Source organism: Lolium perenne, chromosome 2, assembly GCF_019359855.2.
Source record: "Lolium perenne isolate Kyuss_39 chromosome 2, Kyuss_2.0, whole genome shotgun sequence".
Taxonomy (NCBI): Eukaryota; Viridiplantae; Streptophyta; class Magnoliopsida; order Poales; family Poaceae; genus Lolium; species Lolium perenne.
The window spans coordinates 138,023,389-138,041,812 of record NC_067245.2 but is presented as its reverse complement, the minus strand read 5'-3'; the positions used below and the strand labels follow the sequence as shown (position 1 = coordinate 138,041,812).

At 43.4% G+C, this 18,424-nt stretch overlaps 1 protein-coding gene across 1 annotated transcript in view; it reads left to right on the top strand.

Annotated features, from left to right (window-relative positions):
* Positions 1 to 4,374: 4,374 nt before the first annotated feature.
* LOC139835610 (uncharacterized) overlaps positions 4,375 to 18,424 on the top strand; it is a 42,944-nt gene continuing 28,894 nt past the window's right edge. The window contains exon 1 of the mRNA XM_071825471.1: positions 4,375 to 4,548. Within this exon, the coding sequence (XP_071681572.1) occupies positions 4,375 to 4,548 (174 nt within the window). The remainder of the gene's footprint in view (positions 4,549 to 18,424) is intronic.

Here is an 18,424-nt window from a genome sequence, read left to right as displayed (position 1 = left end):
ATGACCCCTCTTCCTCTTGGTGTTTCTAATGTTTTGCAGGAATTCAGCGACGTGTTTTCGGAAGAGGTACCCGCAGGACTTCCACCATTGCGAGGTATTGAGCATCAAATTGACTTGATTCCCGGAGCATCGCTGCCCAATAGGGCGCCATATAGGACGAATCCCGAAGAGACGAAGGAGATACAGAAGCAAGTACAAGCGCTACTCGACAAAGGTTATATCCGCATAAGCCTTAGTCCTTGTGCTGTTCCTGTTATTCTTGTTCCTAAGAAAGATGGTACATGGCGTATGTGCGTAGATTGTAGAGCGATAAACAACATTACTATTCGATATCGTCATCCTATTCCCCGTTTAGAGGATATGCTAGATGAATTGAGTGGTGCTGCTGTTTTCACTAAAATTGATTTGCGTAGTGGTTATCATCAAATTAGGATGAAAGAAGGGGATGAGTGGAAAACCGCCTTTAAAACAAAATTTGGTTTATATGAGTGGTTAGTAATGCCTTTTGGTTTAACTAATGCACCTAGCACTTTCATGAGACTGATGAACCATGTTTTGCGTGATTTTATTGGCAAGTTTGTGGTTGTGTATTTTGATGATATATTAATCTACAGCCGCAATGAATCTGATCATATTATACATATTCGACATGTTTTGCAAGTGTTGCGTGATAGTAAACTCTATGGTAATCTTGAGAAGTGCACATTTTGCAAAGATAAGGTCATATTTCTGGGTTATGTTGTCTCTAAGCATGGAGTAGAAGTAGATGTGTCTAAAATTGAAGCTATTCAAAATTGGCCTGCTCCCATGAATGTGAGTCAAGTAAGAAGTTTTCATGGTCTAGATGGGTTTTATCGCCGTTTTGTGCCCAATTTTTCTACTATTGCTGCACCTTTGAATGAATTGACTAAAAAGGGTGTTGTCTTTGAGTGGGGCGTTGCCCAAGATCATGCTTTTGATGAACTGAAACGATTGTTAACTTCTGCACCGTTGCTTGCACTTCCTGATTTCAATAAGCAATTTGAGATTGAATGTGATGCTAGTGGTATTGGAATTGGTGGTGTGTTGATGCAAGAGGGTCGCCCAATTGCATATTTTTCTGAGAAACTTTCTGGTGCTAAGTTGAACTATCCAATATATGATAAAGAATTGTATGCTTTAATTAGAGTTCTTGAGGTTTGGCAACATTATTTGTGGCCAAAAGAATTTATCATACATTCTGATCATGAAGCTTTGAAATATCTGAAAGCCCAATCTACTTTGCATAGGCGTCTTGCTAAGTGGGTTGAGTTTATTGAGTCTTTTCCGTACATTATTAAGCATAAGAAGGGAAAAGATAATATTGTTGCTGATGCTCTATCTAGGAAAACTATGCTATTAACCCATCTTGATGTTAAAATTCCTGGATTAGAGGTGTTATGTGATTTATATGCGACTGATCATGATTTTGCTGAACCATATCGCTTATGTGTTATTGGTAAAGCATGGGAAAAATATCACATACACGATGGGTTCTTGTTTAGAGCTAACAAACTATGTGTTCCAGAATCGTCTGTGCGTTTGCTCTTATTGCAGGAATCGCATGCTGGAGGTTTGATGGGTCACTTTGGGCGTGAGAAGACGCTACTCATGCTCGCTGATCACTTTTATTGGCCAAAGATGAGGCGGGATGTGGACAGGTATGTCAAGAGGTGCATTACTTGCAACAAGTCCAAGTCCAAGCTGAAGCCTCACGGTTTGTATACTCCTTTACCGGCACCTACTACACCTTGGGAAGATATTAGTATGGATTTTGTGTTGGGTTTGCCGCGTACTAAGAGAGGCCATGATTCTATATTTGTGATAGTGGACAGATTTTCTAAAATGTCACACTTTATTGCTCACACAAAAGCGACGATGCGTCGCATATTGCTAACCTGTTTTTCAGGGGAGATTGTTCGACTACATGGAGTCCCAAAGACTATTGTTTCGATCGTGATGTGAAGTTCATGAGCTACTTCGGGAAGACACTTTGGGGGAAGCTGGGGACAAAGCTACTGCGTACTACTTGTCATCCCCAAACCGATGGTCAAACTGAGGTGGTGAATCGAACCTTGTCACAACTGTTGAGATCCATGATCAAGAAGAACCCGAAGGAGTGGGAAGAGTGTTTGCCGCATGTGGAGTTTGCTTACAACAGTGGCGGTACACTCTACCACGTAGCTGTGTCCTTTTGAGGTGGTGTATGGTTTCAAACCCATTACTCCACTTGACTTGTTGCCTTTGCCCATACATGAGAGAGTTAATATGGAGGCATCCAAGAGGGCAGATTTTGCGAAGAAAATACATATGAAGACTAAAGAGTTGATCGAGAAGAAAGGCAAGAGCAATGCTGCAAGGATGAACAAGAAGCGCACAGAGATGTTGTTCAAGCCTGGTGATATGGTCTGGGTACATTTTCGCAAGGATAGGTTCCCGAAGCTGCGGAAGTCTAAGTTGAAGCCTCGTGGTGCTGGTCCTTACAAAGTGCTTGCCAAGATCAATGATAATGCATACTCGATAGATCTTCCAGTTGATGAGTTTGGTGTCAGTAATTCTTTCAATGTTGCTGATTTGACACCATATGACGGAGAAGACCTTGGAGCGTCGAGGTCGACGCCTTTTGAAGGGGGGGGGGATGATGAGGACATCCCTACCTCACTACTACCTCCGTCATTGCAAGATGAAGATGAAGCTGTGAAGCTCAAGTCCAATGAAGTTAGGATTGGACCAATGACACGAGCTCGTGCGAAGCTACTTAAACAACAGGTGAACTTGTTCCTAAACGATACTTTGATCGATGAGAACTTTATATTACCTAAGTCGTATTACTTATGTATGATCAGGTATGAGGAGGAACCAAGCATCGCACGAGGAGGAGAGGAGCAGCTGGACAAGAAGCTGGACGTGAAGCTGGACATGGAGCTGGACGTGAAGACATCCCATGGACGCGCGAGGGAGGAGCGGGAGGCATGCGCGAGAGGAGGAGTTCTTCAGGCCGGTCCCAGGCCCGGTCAGACCGGCCGTGGAACCGGGCCACCCGGTCACCAACCGGATTTTGAACCGGTGCCATCCGGCAACATCCAGGGAACACGGACCCTTAGTCCGGTTTCCGCCCGATCACGTACCCGGTCTAGGACCGGACCACCCGGTCCCAGGCCCGGTCGATCGGCCCCCGTGACCGGCCGAGTCCGAAGTCTGTCTCGACCAGCATCTAATCTGGTCGGTTATTTCCGTACTTTTTCGACCTGAGGTCGTCCCGAACGCCTATATAAGTCCCCTCGGGACGCCCCCAAAGTTGCTTTAGACCACGTTTAAGATAAACCCTAGTTCTTAGTTGTTTGCTCTGCAAAACTATTGAATACTACTCTCCAATTCGCATCGATCCGGAGTTTTATGCTACCGAAAGTTTGTGTGTGATCTGCTGTTCCATTGGGGATTAGAAGATTGCAATTTACCGCTTCGTGGTCGGCGGCTACGTGCGCAAGTGTGTGGAGTTGCGAATATCTTGCAGGGTTGAGAGCTGTTGCATTGGCATCAGGAATCAATCGAGAGACTTCGTCGGCGTCATACAAGTTATCCTCTTCATCATCATCGATTCCATCTGCTGCTACCATCGTGTGTTCATCACCACCGTCGCTTACTGAGAAGATCGGGACACCCCTTATCAGGTCAAAAGTTGGGTTTCAAAAATTGTCAAAAATTTGAGGTGAACTATGTGGAGTATTTGAAGATTATTATTAAAATTTGGAGTCAAACGGGCTCCAAAAAATTATCAAGATATGGAGAAAAAAGTGAAGTCAAAATTGGACCGAAACTGTATGAAAATTTGGACAAAGAATTTTATCTCACCGGTAGTACCGGTGGAGGTACCGGCCGAAGTACAGGCAAAATAACGGAGGTATACTGAGACCAAAGACGAATGAGCGGTAGTACCGGCCGGGATTGGGCGGTAGTATAGCTCGTACTCTGCCGGCAGGACCGGCCTGAAATTTTCTGGAGATTTTTCTTGCTGAACGGAAATGAGGCAGCGGCGGTGGAATTGAGTGCTGGAGCTGGTGAATCTGCAGTGGATGTTACACGCGTGAGTGCGTGATGCAGAGGATGCAAGAGAGTGCAGGCTGGGTGGATTTGGTGAGCAGGGTAGCGTGGTGGTGATTGGCTGGGAGCGGCCGGTGCGGAGCGGGCCTGCAGGCTGCAGCCGAGCTGGGTGAGGTCGGCCTGGTGACTAACGCGAAGGCGCGGGGCGACGTGGTGGTTAACCAAGGGCGGCCGGCGGCGAGGTGGCTTTGCGCGGCAGTGGAGCGGACGAGCGGGGATTCTGCTGGCGCGTGGTGGCCGGGCGAGCCAGGGGCGATGCGCGTGGTTGGTGCGGCGTGCTGCAGTGAGCCATGCCGCGCGAGTTGGAGCGAGGCCGGCGGTGGGAACCTGTGGTGGAGTGCGGCGATAGCAGGGCGGCCGGCGGACAGGTGTAGGTGGTGGCGCGAGGGCGAGGTGGAGGCCGGCGGTAGTGCCACCTCGAACAAGCCGGTAGTACCGCACATGACAAATCTGCTCGAGCTGTTCTTCGCGAATGAACACGGGGCTCGTCAGATTTGCACGAAATTGGATGAATTCGAAGGGAAAAATATGGGGAAACGTAGATCAGCACCAGTAACAACAGGTCTGTGAATCAAAACCACAAAAAACGCAACAAATTCGGACATCAAATTTCGAGCTAATTTTTGGGCAATTTTTTGAAAAATAATTTGGGCGAAAATTGGAGAGATTTGGGGTCAAATTCGTGGCAACCTTTGCTATGATACCATATAATGGGGCCTAAGGCCACGTGGGTTGCCCGATCTCACGAATTGACCAATGGAAAGGCAGGGGAGAGGAAGAACACAAAGAACACGGCGATGAACACGATGAACACACGCAAACACACACCAACCCGATACAATTCCGGTTTACTCCCGTTAGCCCGAACCACTATCCCGATAGAAACTCTCAAGAGAAAGACACGAGGTAGAATCCCCGAGAGAAAGATCGGTATACGATCGGTAGAATCACACGAGTGAGAGACCGGTGGTAGAATCACAAGTGTGAGAGACTAATCATATAAGGAGTGCCTTGTACAATAGGTTTGGTAATCTAAGGAGGGGGTTTCCCTAATCCCAAAGGGATGGTGGAGGCATGAGCCAAATTCTAGTTCATTCCTAGTTTAATGAAGGGGGAGAGGGAAGCCTATATATAGGAAGCCACTAAAGGAGGGGCAGTTTAGGCATACAAAGGGATAAAGGGTTTAGATTTGATGCTTTGTAGTGGGGCGACCGTGCTGGCGCCTGTGGGGCATAAGTATCGTCATCCTCAAGCGTAGTGGTAGGGTAGTGATACATCTCCAACGTATCTATTATTTATGATGTTCCATGCTAGTTTTATGATAATACCTACATGTTTTGCTCACAATTTATAATAATTTTATCATTTTCCGGAACTAACCTATTAACAAGATGCCACAGTGCCAGTTCCTGTTTTCTGTTGTTTTTGGTTCCAGAAAACCTGTTCGGGCAATATTCTCGGAATTCGACGAAACGAAAGCCAAACATCTTATTTCACCGAGACGGACCAGAACACCGAAGGGGAGCCGGAGAGGAGGCCCAGGGCCCCCACACCACACTGGGGCGCGACTTAGGAGGGGGGCGCTCCGCCCTATGGGGTGGGCCCCCCAGACACCCCCTTGCGCCGCCTCTTCGCCTATATTATCCCTCGCGATGTGAAAACCCTATACCAATTGACGAAACTCCAGAAAGACTCCAGGGATGCCGCCGCCTTCGCAAAACTCCGTTTCGGGGGATAGAAGTCTCTGGTCCCGCACGCCGCCGGGACGGGGAATTGCCCCCGGAGTCATCTCTATCGACATCACCGCCATCTTCATCGCCATTGTTGTCTCCCATGATGAGGAGGGAGTAGTTCTCCCCCGAGGCTGAGGGCTCTACCGGTAGTTATGTGGTTCATCTCTCTCTCCCATGGTGTGATCTTTATGTGATCATGCGCTTTGTATCACTATTAATCTATGTGCTACTCTAGTGATGTTATTTGAAGTAGTCTATTCCTCCTCCATGATGTAAAGTTGGCAGTGTGTGCATCATGTAGTACTTGGCGTAGGTTATGATTGTAATCTCTTGTAGATTATGAAGTTAACTATTACTATGATAGTATTGATGCGATCTATTCACCCTTTCATAGCTATTGTTGACAGTGTGTATGCTATGTTAGTACTCCGTCTAAATTGCAACGGTCTATTATGCACTCTAGAGGTTACTTTAATATGAACTCCGGACGTTGTGTAGTTTGTTTACTCTGGCTAGAGGTGTGCTTTTGTAGCCCTACACAATGAATGGTGTTTGTTATCCAACAAGAGAGTGTGAGAAAGTAGCACAAGTGAAGAGAAGTTATTTATTTATGTGATCATTGTTGAGAGTGTCCACTAGTGACAGTATGATCCCTAGGCCTTGTTTCCAAATATCGAATCACCGTTTATTTATCGTTCTATCGCATGTTTACTTGCTGCCATTTTTATTTCAGATTGCAATTGCTACTTACAATCATCCATATTACTTGCATTTCACTATCTCTTCACAGAACTAGTGCACCTATACATCTGATAAGTGTATTAGGTGTGTTGGGGACACAAGAGACCTCTTGTATCTTAATTGCAGGGTTGCTTGAGAGGGATATCTTTGACCTCTACCTCCCTGAGTTCGATAAACCTTGGGTGATTCACTTAAGGGAAACTTGCTGCTGTTCTACAAACCTCTGCTCTTGGAGGCCCAACACTGTCTACAAGAATAGAAGCGTGCGTAGACATCAAGCTATTTTCTGGCGCCGTTGCCGGGGAGGTAAGGTAAAAGGTATTCACATCCTCCGACTACTAAGCTATTTCCTAGCACTGTTGTCGGTGTGTGAGTGCTTGAACCTATTTCCTTTAGATCCTGCAATTGCATCTTTTTGTTTCTTGTTTTTATTTTTCACTAGTTAGGCATAATGGAAAATAACAGTAGCACTGTTGTCGGTGTGTGAGTGCTCGAAGCTATTTCCTTTAGATCCTGCAATTGCATCTTTTTGTTTCTTGTTTTTATTTTTCACTAGTTAGGCATAATGGAAAATAACAGTGAGCTTTTTAATCTATTTCCTGAGTTAAGACATGATGTGTTTGAAGAGAGAATTAAAAAACCCATGGAACTTTGTTTGCAAAATAGTTGTAGCAATGTTATTAGCATGAACTCTTTGAACACTATTATTGCTAATGCTATGGAAGAATTTAAGCTTGGGGAAGCTGGTTGTGATATTTTTAGTCCCCAAGTTTTGAGGAGAAAATTTTCTTTGATGATACTTTGCCTCCCATTTATGATGATTATAATGATAGTGGTATTTTGGTGCCACCTACTATGGAGGATAAAGTTTATTATGATTATACCATGCCTGCAATTTATGATGATTACAATGATGGTTGTGATAGTTTTACTCCCACTATTACTAATAAAATTGATTATGCTTATGTGGAGAGTAATGATACTTTTATGCACATGAATAAGAATGCTTTATGTGATAGTTATATTTGATACGGGGTGACCTTCGGTCTTCACCGCATCATGTGCTTCATCGCCAAGACGACACGCTAAGGTGAATCTTTTCCTTTACGCGTGCCTCGAATCGCCTATTTGGGACGATATACTACTTCATACCCCGTCATATCTTGATGATAGGAACTCGACGACAAGTACGGGGAGAAGAGAGGATGCCATGGAGACCCGAGGACGCAAGGCCGATGTCACGAAAGCATGGAAGAGAAGGAGAAAGAGGAGCTGAACGCTCCAGGCCGGAACTTCCGCCCGACCTCGCCGGAACTTCCGCCCAAATGCTGTAAAGACCAAAGATGCTTGCACAATGGAGATGCAGCCGGAACTTCCGCCCCTGGTGGCCGGAACTTCCGCCCCTAGGAGCCGGAACTTCCACCCTGTCGAACCTCAGCCAGATCTCAGCCCCCATTGGCTTGTAACTTACCCCTTCAGCCCCTACCTATAAATAGGAACCTACCCCCACCTTCATGAGGGAGAGATGATGTTTAGATGAATTGGCTTATGCCTCTATTATCCCTTTGTGGATTTGGGAAACCCCCACCTTAGATGATCCATCTATTGTATCCCTCCTTATCCGGATCTTTTCCATTCTAGTAATTCTATCAATTGAGAATGTCTTGCTTTGCAACTCTATTCTTAGTTGGTCTTTTACTCTTTGGACTTCTATTTGGATTTGTCGATCTTTTGCAAGAGATTCTACCTTTGGTCTTTCTCTCGGACTTTTATCGGTTGGTGGTTCTGGCCAACGAGGATAACCGATTTGTGTGTGTGCGTGTGTTTGTATTGAGTTCTTCGCGTTCATCCACTTCCCCGCGAATCCCCCTCCGCAATCACACTCACCCAGGTCAAACCGTGAAGATTGGGCACACCCTCGGGCTTAGCCCGCATCATATGGTATCAGAGCAAAGGTTGCCACGGATTTGACCCTCCGATTCCACCACTTTCGCCCAAAAATTTCCCTAAAAAATAGCTCGAATTTGGATCTCAGGATTTGTTGCGTTGTTTGTGGTTTTGCTCCACAGATCTGTTGTCTTTGGTGTTGATCTATCATCCCTCCAAATTTCACCGGCTAATTCCACCTTTTACCCCTCTGATCTGATGATTTTCTGCCCATTTTTCCGCCCGCGTTCGTGTTGTTCGTCGCGCAGATTTAGATCTGATATTTTCTGATATTTCTGGAACTTCCGCCCCTCAGGACCGGAACTTCCGCCCCTCACGACCGGAACTTCCGCCCGAGAGACCGGAACTTCCGCCAACCGGAACTTCCGCCCAAGTTCCGGCCTAGTTCTGAAATTGCGCCATAACGCCCCTGGATGGTTCTGTAACAAAAACGACCATTTCCGGAACTAGACCGGAAATTGGCCGGAACTTCCGCCCCGACCGGAACTTCCGGCCCTCAGGACCGGAACTTCTGCCCCTCAGGACCGGAACTTCCGCCCCGAGCGACCGGAACTTCCGCCAGCACGACTTTCAGCACTAAAACTGGCAGATTCAGCATGTAACTTAACCAACTTTCCGGAGCCCATTTGACCTCAAATTTCGACCAGTTTGACCATCCATCTTGACTCCAACTTTGACAACTTTGAACGCTCATTTTGACCAAACTTTTCGGGCATTGACTTTTGTGTTCGGTTTCTGATTTGGAGTGCATTGGTTGTCTATTATGCTTCCGCGCCTACACCAACACCGCGACGACACCTTTGGCACCCCGGATTCCGGCGCAACTTCGACACCATCATCGACACCACCTCAATCAACGCAAGTTCGTGTGCTTGACACCGCCTAACATCAATAGGTATAACTTGCCCCACCCTTGTAGCCCCGTTTCTTTCTTTGTGTACCTATCCCATTGAGAGTGGCTTTCCGAGTGTTGCGAAGCATTGCACAAGTGTCATGACCGTGAGAGGGTGTGTGTGTGCGTTGTGTTGAGCAAAGCTCCGAAGCTAGCTCGGTGAGAAAGATACACAAAAGAAGAAAAAGTGTGACATATACATTGAGAAAAAGGAAAGCTTCTAAGCATAGAAGAAAAAAAAGAGAAAAAGAAAAAGAAATAGAAAAAGAGTGTGTGTCCACCGATACAAAGGAGTGCAAAGCTTGTAAGCACTAAGAGTGAAAAGAGAAGAGTGGCATTTGTGCAAATCTTGTTGCTTCTCTCATATGCAACCAAGCTACGGTCTCTCTTGTGTTGGCGTGACACCGAGCTTATAGTCTTCGTTAGGACCATTTTGTTACTTGCTCACTTCCTTGGTCGCGCTAACCCCATTGTTCTTCCTTGTGTGTGTTTCCGTGTTTCCTAGACATAGATCACCGCTTTTGACATTTGACTTTGGATCTTACCCACATTTGACAATAGACATTTTCTTTGGTTATTTTCGTTTGCTATCCACTTCTTCACCTACCATATTATAGAGTTCTTAGCCTTTTGCGTGTGCTTTGAGTGTGTGTGTGAGTACATATTGGTTATTCTCTAACTTGAACCATTTTCTCGATTTTGTTGCAATTTTTGACCTTTTGGTAGATCTCTTTCCACCATATATACACCAATCCTAGATAGTATCATGGATAGTGAGGATGAGCGTACGGAGGACGACATGGAGTACGATGAGGGTGATAGCTCCGCAAGCACCGCGGATATGGAGGACCATGTGGAGCCCGACACCGACTATGGCTCCGCAAGCATTGGCGACGTGACCGACATCGAGCATCTCTACACCGACCATGACTCGCCAAGCATGGACAACACGGTGGACCACCACACCGAGCTCGACTACAACATCGACGACATGGTGGAGCACCACCTCGACAACTACTACGACTACGACGACATGGTGGAGCACCACCTCGACCACGACTACAACATCGACGACATGGTGGAGCACCACCTCGACAACGACAACGACTACGACGACATGGTGGAGCACCACCTCGACCACGACTACGACTACAATGACATGGTGGAGCACTACCTCAACTATGACTACGACACCATGATGGAGCACCACACCGAGCACTACCTCGAGCATGACATCGACACCATGGTGGAGCCTAGCTTCGACCCCACCTTGAACAAGACCGATGCCTACAAGTTCCCCATCTTGGCCAATGGAACTACATATGAAGATAGAGGACCTTCAAGACGGCACAACCATGAGAGTGTGTAACATCCCAAATTTCAATAAAAGAAAGAAGAAGAATTCCAGAGATCCAAAATTTCAAACCAACAAAAACTTTTCTTTACATATAGTGCCATGCATAGGACTTGTGCATTTTGAGTGATATGCCATGATGATTGTTCTTATGCTTATGTGATCAACCCTAAAACCCTAATGTGATCAAGTGAAGATCACAAACCAAATAAATCAAAAAGAGAAAGAAATAAAAAAAGAACAAAACCCTAAAACCCTCACATATGGTTTATGCCATTTTTACAAATCTTTACCCTAGACCAATTTGGTCTTCACCATTAGTTGTATTATGTTACTAAACACTTATTCCAACTTTTGGAATCAAAGAAACACAAATCAAATCAAATTCAAACTCAAAATGGGATCACATATGATAATGGTCAAATCTGCCATTTATAATCTGGTCCCTACTTTGAGCCCTTGCAATTCAAGTTTTTCAAACTAAACTTTCTCAATTATTTGAACCTCATCCAAGAGCACATCAAGGTGAACAACTTTAGTAAAGACCACCATGCCAAAATCATCTTGGATCAAAATCTATGCTCATGTAAAGTTGAGACTTTTTAATAAGTGGAACAATCTCACTTTGTCAAATTTTGCAATTCTTTGATTTTTAAAATTCCACCACCACACATGGTTGTCTCTGGTCATTTACAACTTAACCAAACTCACCACTTTCAAATTTTGGAACCTTTTGAACTCAACCAAATATGGGCAAAATTTGCAATTTGCAAATATGGAATAAATGCAAACACTATTTCAAATAGTGATCTAGCCAAACCTACTGCCCCACTTCACTCTAACCTACCCCCTGGTTCCCTCCCTCTCACACCACAGCATAGGAACCCTAGGAGGGCAAGCATAGCTTGCATGGCATGGCCATGCCGGCCCATGCCACACATGTCGAGCACCCCTCCTTTCCCTTCCTCTCTGGCCATGGCCACCATGTCAAAACGATCCACCTCACCTCCCTAGCACCGCCTACACTCGCCGTTGTCGAGGAAGATGCCGCAGCTCGCCGGAGATCACGCGCCCAGATCGGCCCAGCACGCTGTTGGCATCGCACGTGCGCGTGCCGTGGGCAACACTGGCCACGCGCCGTCTCGCCAGCCTACGCACGCCCTGGACCACCTCACTGCAGGTTGAGCACCGCCTGGCGACCACGAAGCCGCCAGACACGCCCACGACAGCAACCCGTGCCCGCCGCCGGAGACGAGGAAGAAACCCCGTCGCAGCCACGGGCCGACACGGAAGCAACGCGACCAAACCAGACGCCACCCGACAGCGCTGTCGCCGCGAAACACATCGCCAGGATACACAGAACAGTTTCGCGCCCTCACCTAGCTCGCTAGCTCGCCGGAACCGCCGTGCTGTAATATCCCAGGTTTAGAGGCAATAAAATGAGAGAACACCAAAGTGTGCATTGCATTCATGCATAGAAAATCCGGGGAATTTTCGCGCTTCAAATAAAACTTACCACAAAGAATCGAAGTTTCACTTGACTTGCTGGAATGGAAGTAGATCATCAAGTCAAGCGCTATAAACTTCACTGTGACCTTTGCTAAAACCTTATTTTGGGTAGAGATGATTTGATCTATGGGCTAGATCAAATAGAATTAGTTTTACAACAAACAACACCTTAAGTAAGGTTCAACTACAAGCTCTTATAAAGGATCTCAACATGCCATTCCTTACAACAACACAGGAATAATTATTCAACCATAAAATAAAGAACACAATTAAGTAAGACACTATTCTTTACTTATCTTATTGATGTCTTGTACTAAATAAACATTTCTACCATGAGTCACATGGTATATCTTTTCAACTACAATACTTGAACCAAGTCAAGAACATTCATATTCATTCTTCATTAACCTTGACCATTCCAATCTTATTTCCCAATTCATTCCATTAAACCTTAGAGAAAGGAGAGAATCATCAATATGCAAATATCATCCATTAAATAGAACCTAGCTAAATATTTAAACCTTGTCCAAGGGAGGTAATTGTTGATACTAACCAATGTTATAATAAGTATAAGTAAAGTATTAAACCCTACTTGACCTAGTTAACACTTGCTAGTAAGTAAGAACCTCTTTTACTAGTGATTCAAGAGAGATACAAGTGTTGTGATCATTACAACTTGGTAATGATCATAAACCCTAGAGGAAACCCTACCTATCCCAGAGAGCTTAAGCTACATATGTATACTCAAGTATATGGACCAATATTTGATCTTGGAGAGAGAATCATGAATTATTAGAAGGCCATACTTTGATCATTACAAAATGGGTGATGATCATAAACCCTAAGAATCCAAGTAAGTGTGTTAAGAGAAGTATTAAAGAAGAGAGATTAGTGAGGAATAAGTGGATCATGTCTAATGCATGATCTTATCTTATAAATTGAGATGACAAGTTAAACCTATATATGTGATGCATAGATCTCATTCTTCACATGAAATAATAAGTAACTCATTAGTAGTTAACCAAACCAATACTCATGCCTTGTATAGAGTAGTATTGATACGGTATCTAAACCTTGCCTATCCAAACATTTAAGACTAACCTAGCATTGCCTTGATACAATAATTCTACTTAAGTGAGGAGGATAACCCTAGCCACTAAAACATGATCAAGCTTATGCTCATATTCTAATCCTAGTTGTGTATCACATTGGTGATTTCTACTAAAACCCTAGGCCATATTTGAATTCCAATCCAAGCATTACTTTGGATTATAAATAGAACCCTGCCATGCCTCATGTCCAATTAATACTTCAAATGGTGAAGTATTCCCAAAACCCTAAACCTTTTCATGTAGGATCCACCCCACATAGAATATTGTCCTAACTTGTGTATCATGGATCACAAGTATAAACCAAGCCATATATACCTTTAGACTAGATTCCATTTGGTGAGTAGAGTGAAACCAATAACCAATTCCACTTTGATTTCCAATCACCTTGTTTAGTTGCCCAAATGGAATATTGTGTCATAATTAAACCAACACTTTAACAAGTTAGTTAACCATAATAAGCCTAGGATTTACTTTAAATAATGCAAGTAGTAGTTGCTAAGCAAGAGTAGAGAATATAGAGTTGGATTCAACCATTTTCTTAAACCCTAGAAATAATTCTCCACATAAAATCATGATTCCATTTCTCTCCTATTTAACAATTGCTTTAAATTCTATCCATAATAAAGACATGTGAAACATCCATATAGTTAAGAACATTAGTAAAATTTAGTAATATGCTTACCATGCACCTATTATAAAACTCAAACCATTTAAATATATCTGGTTCCTAAATTAAAAAGGCAATTGAGATAAACACATAAACCATATCTATTTTAAATTTAAAATGCACTTCACAAGAACACCAACTAATCACCCATCAAATAGTTGTTTAAACAATAGAACTAAGCAGTAAGTATTTTTATGAAGTGATATTGATATTTAATATTTTTTGAACCTGCAGAAATAAACAGAAATCGAATTGGAATTTAAATAACAAGTTTAAAACAGAAAATAAAAAGAGAAAAAGGAGAGGGGAGAGGACTTACCCTACCAGGCCGCAGCAGCCCACACAGCAGCCTCAAGCCAAAGCCCAAAGATCGGCCCAGCCCAAAGAACAAAGCCACCCAGTCCACCGTACCATTTCGGCGAGGAAGAAAAGAAGTTTCTTCTTCTTCCCCGCAGACGACACGGCGACGGCGAGCTCGGCCACGTCCTCGTGGAGGATGAGCACGCCCCGGATGTCGCAGACGGTCTCTGAACCCCGTACAAGCATCTTCGCGTCCGTCTTATCTCCTGTGCGTCCCGATTCGTGCCCAAATCATTCACCCTCTCACCGACGCATCCCGGCCGTCTCCGCCACCGCATCGCCGCTGTAGAGCTTCCCTCACGCTATAAAACCACCAGTAGCTCCGCTGTGAAACCCTAGTACCTCGCCGCCCATCCATTGCTTCTCAGTCATCCTCTATTTCGTGTGTTCTTCCACTCACTGTCGCCGGCGAACTCCATGGCGCCGTCGATTGAGAGCACCCCGGAGTCCGTGGCGTAGCTCGTTGGATGCGCCCGATGCCGTAGGACCTTCTGGCGGAAGGAATCGAGAAGGGGAGCTCGGAGCAATGTCAATTTTTATTTTCCCCTTTCTCCGGCCATCGCCGGGAATGGCGAAATAGGGCCAGCTCCAGTCCACCATCGACACCATTGACCACTCCAATCGCCTCCTGGTGAGATTGCGCACCTCTAGCATCATCCAATCCTTCTCGGCATCGCGTGTAGCTCAATTTCGAGATCATACCGACTCGCACCGCCGCGGAGACACTCGCCGGAGCTAGCTCCGGTGACCTTTTCGTGGCGGCGTTCTCACTATCCTGCTCAGTAGGTCGGGGCGGTTCGTTTGGCGATCTCCGCGCACGCGCGGGATGGCCAGAACGCCGACGCCGTCGTTCACCGGCGCGTCTCCAGCGTGGATGACGTGGCAGGTGGGACCTCAGGGTGTATTTGACTGGTCTTCACCCTCGTGGCATTTGACCTGGTCAAAGGACCCACCTGTCGGTCACTAGAGTTAGATCCAGATCGGTACACTTAGTATTTTTGTTTAAATTCAAAATCCAGAATATTACTGAAACTTTGCAAAATTCTAGAAAATTCATATCAACTCAGAAAATTATAAATAATATATCAAAATGCTCACAAAAATAAACTCTATTCAAATAAAATATAAAACAAAAATGTGTGTCAAAATAAAAATTCACTTATTTTATCCTTATTAATTATGCCATTTCAATTATTTAAAATACCATTTGAAACCAATACTTAGTGAAATTTAAAAATTAAATTTTAACTATTTAGTAACTAAGTAAAATGTTAAGATTAATTTTATTTATCATATTTGCATTTAACTTAATTTTTAGTGGTAATTCATAAACCCTAATTTGCAAGTTACCATGTTCTATTTTCTTTAAATAGTAATACCTCCAGAAAATATTATAAGCCAATATTATTTTGGTAAATCAAAACCTATTTACTTAAACATCTTTAGTTAACAAGTTAAATACTTTAAACCTAATAACAATTATTAAACCCTGATTCTTAATTAAACCTAAATAAGAATTACTCTAATTATTAAATCTTGTAAAAAAATAATAAAATGTTAAACCATTACTAATTTTGATTCAAAGTAATTAGTAACCACAAGTCTATTACCACTCATCATTTTAGGAGTTGTACCATAATTTTGAAACCCTAGTTTCAATTTGAGTAAGACCTTGATTCCATTATTTCATGTGATCATCCTAAATTAGTGCAACCCTAAAACCCTAGGGGTTTTGCCCATGTGATCATAGCCACTTCAACTTTACATATATAACCCTAATAAGCAACAATTGAATGCATTCTTATGATCCATTAGCATAAACCAAGTCACATGAGATTGTCATTTCATGTTCCTGTTCTTAATTAAAACCTATATGATTCACTAGTATCACCTAGGTATAAACCCTAACTTGTTATCACATGTTAGCACCATTGATCATCAATCCTATATATCACACCATTAGGATCAACCTCAACCATCAAACCCTAGTAGAACCATAATGATGAACCCTAGTACCAATCTTGTGTAGCAATTCACAACACATGCTCCTATTACACTAAAATCTACTTAGGAAATAATAAGTCACTTAGTTTAGAAATCATTAGAGATTATTTAGTAAAGCAAATGTGAAGCCATAGTAACCCTAATAGCTAATTTATAGAACCATCTTGATAACCATCCTTTGATATGATATCATAATCAACCATAGTAATAAACCTGCCCATACTTGTTGTATATAGAACCAATTCAACATAAGCACCCAACTAGTTCCTATTAGTGGAACTAAATGAATTCAATAGTAAACCCTAGAAAGACATAGCTCCTATGCATAGTAGTTCATATTCTTATTTAACCTGTTCTTCAAAAGTTATTCTTTTGAAGTACAAATGTCAATCAAACCTTAGAAGCCCTATCCTTCTTTGCAATACTAAATGTTTCTTAAGCAACATGTTCTTCAAAAGTTATTCTTTTGAAGTATCGTATAAGTAATCATCAACCATGTTCTGTAGAACTTAAAAATTGACAACTGTTCTTTACATATTATTCCACCACTATTCTTTATGTGTAAGATTGTTATGATGTCATATATCACTTGTTAAGATGTTAATTTAACCAAACCCTAATAAGAACCTTGTTTGAGAACCATCCTAAAAGTGCAACCAACCCTAAAGAAATCTTTTCAACTCATACATCCTAAATCATCGAGGTTAGGTTACGCTCGGGACGATTGCATCTCATACTATGCATTATAGCATCTTTGCCGCTTCTTTAAACATTGTCCTTACCGGACGATGATGGTATTTCAGCATTTGGAGTTATCACGTATCAAGCTTTTGCCTGCATAATCCTGCACAAGAAAGGCAAGTTCATCGCTTGCTCATGTCATTTGATTATTTGTATCAAACTATATGCAAAGTACTATACTTATCACTCATGCATTGAAAAGCAAAGTATTATTTTACAATTATGAATATGACTATGTGGTGGGCAATGGAACCATGTGTTGATATGGTGGAGGTTCCATTGCATGGGTTATATCACCCTAGGATTAATTACCAATGCCGTCCAGTGATTCTAGCGCCGTACATATCGCGTTATCCATAAGATCTATAATGGCTCTGGGAAGTCAGCTGTATCTTTTCCCTTCTGCACGCCAACGGATTGGTAGAGCCGGCGGGGTGTTGGAGGCACTGCCGTAGGTTGGGATGGCCTTTTAAATCCCCATCCATTAGTGATGATGGCTCTACGATCTATGAAGGATTGTCCAAAGTACACCATGAGTAAAGCCGTATTATCGGGGGAAGTCTACTGGAGGTGTACGGGTGGACAAAAGGGTGGGTTTGCAGTCAAGGAGAAGGCGATGATTGGCTTGGATCTTATATCGGGCCTCACACCAAAGGAAGTGTGGACGGGGACATACTCTCGGCCGGCAACATGGTTAAGATCTCTTGTGGGGTAAAGTAACGCACCTCTCGCAGAGGGTATCAAGAATTGTGACTTGTCACTCCCTGTTCGGGAAGGAATCGCGAACGCAGCAGAAAGGAACTCCACGAAGTTCTAGTCAACCTGTGAAGACTGACGGGCATAGTTTTCAGAATAAAATAAACCTTTTGAAGAAATGTTTATGAAAACTTGCATTGGCCTATGACTTTCTGGTCTATGGCTGTAGCTAGTGCATGATACACCTATTTCCTAATATGAACTTGCTGAGTACGCTCGTACTCATTCTATCTCGTTTGAACCCCCTTCTTAGATCAAGGCACCAAAGGAGAAACTTCCGTGGAACTCGAAGACAAAGGAGTCAACTGCAACAAGATGAAGAATCAAATCAAAGAAGTCAATGGAGTTAACTTCTGCATCAGCTATACTGGAAACCTAGATTAGTAATAGAAGGGAACCTTTCCCTAATCCTAGCACCTAAGTAGCTAGATTTCTATAGCAAGCCAAGTAGCTCTTGAACTTGAGTTAGCAATAAGATAGATTACGAGT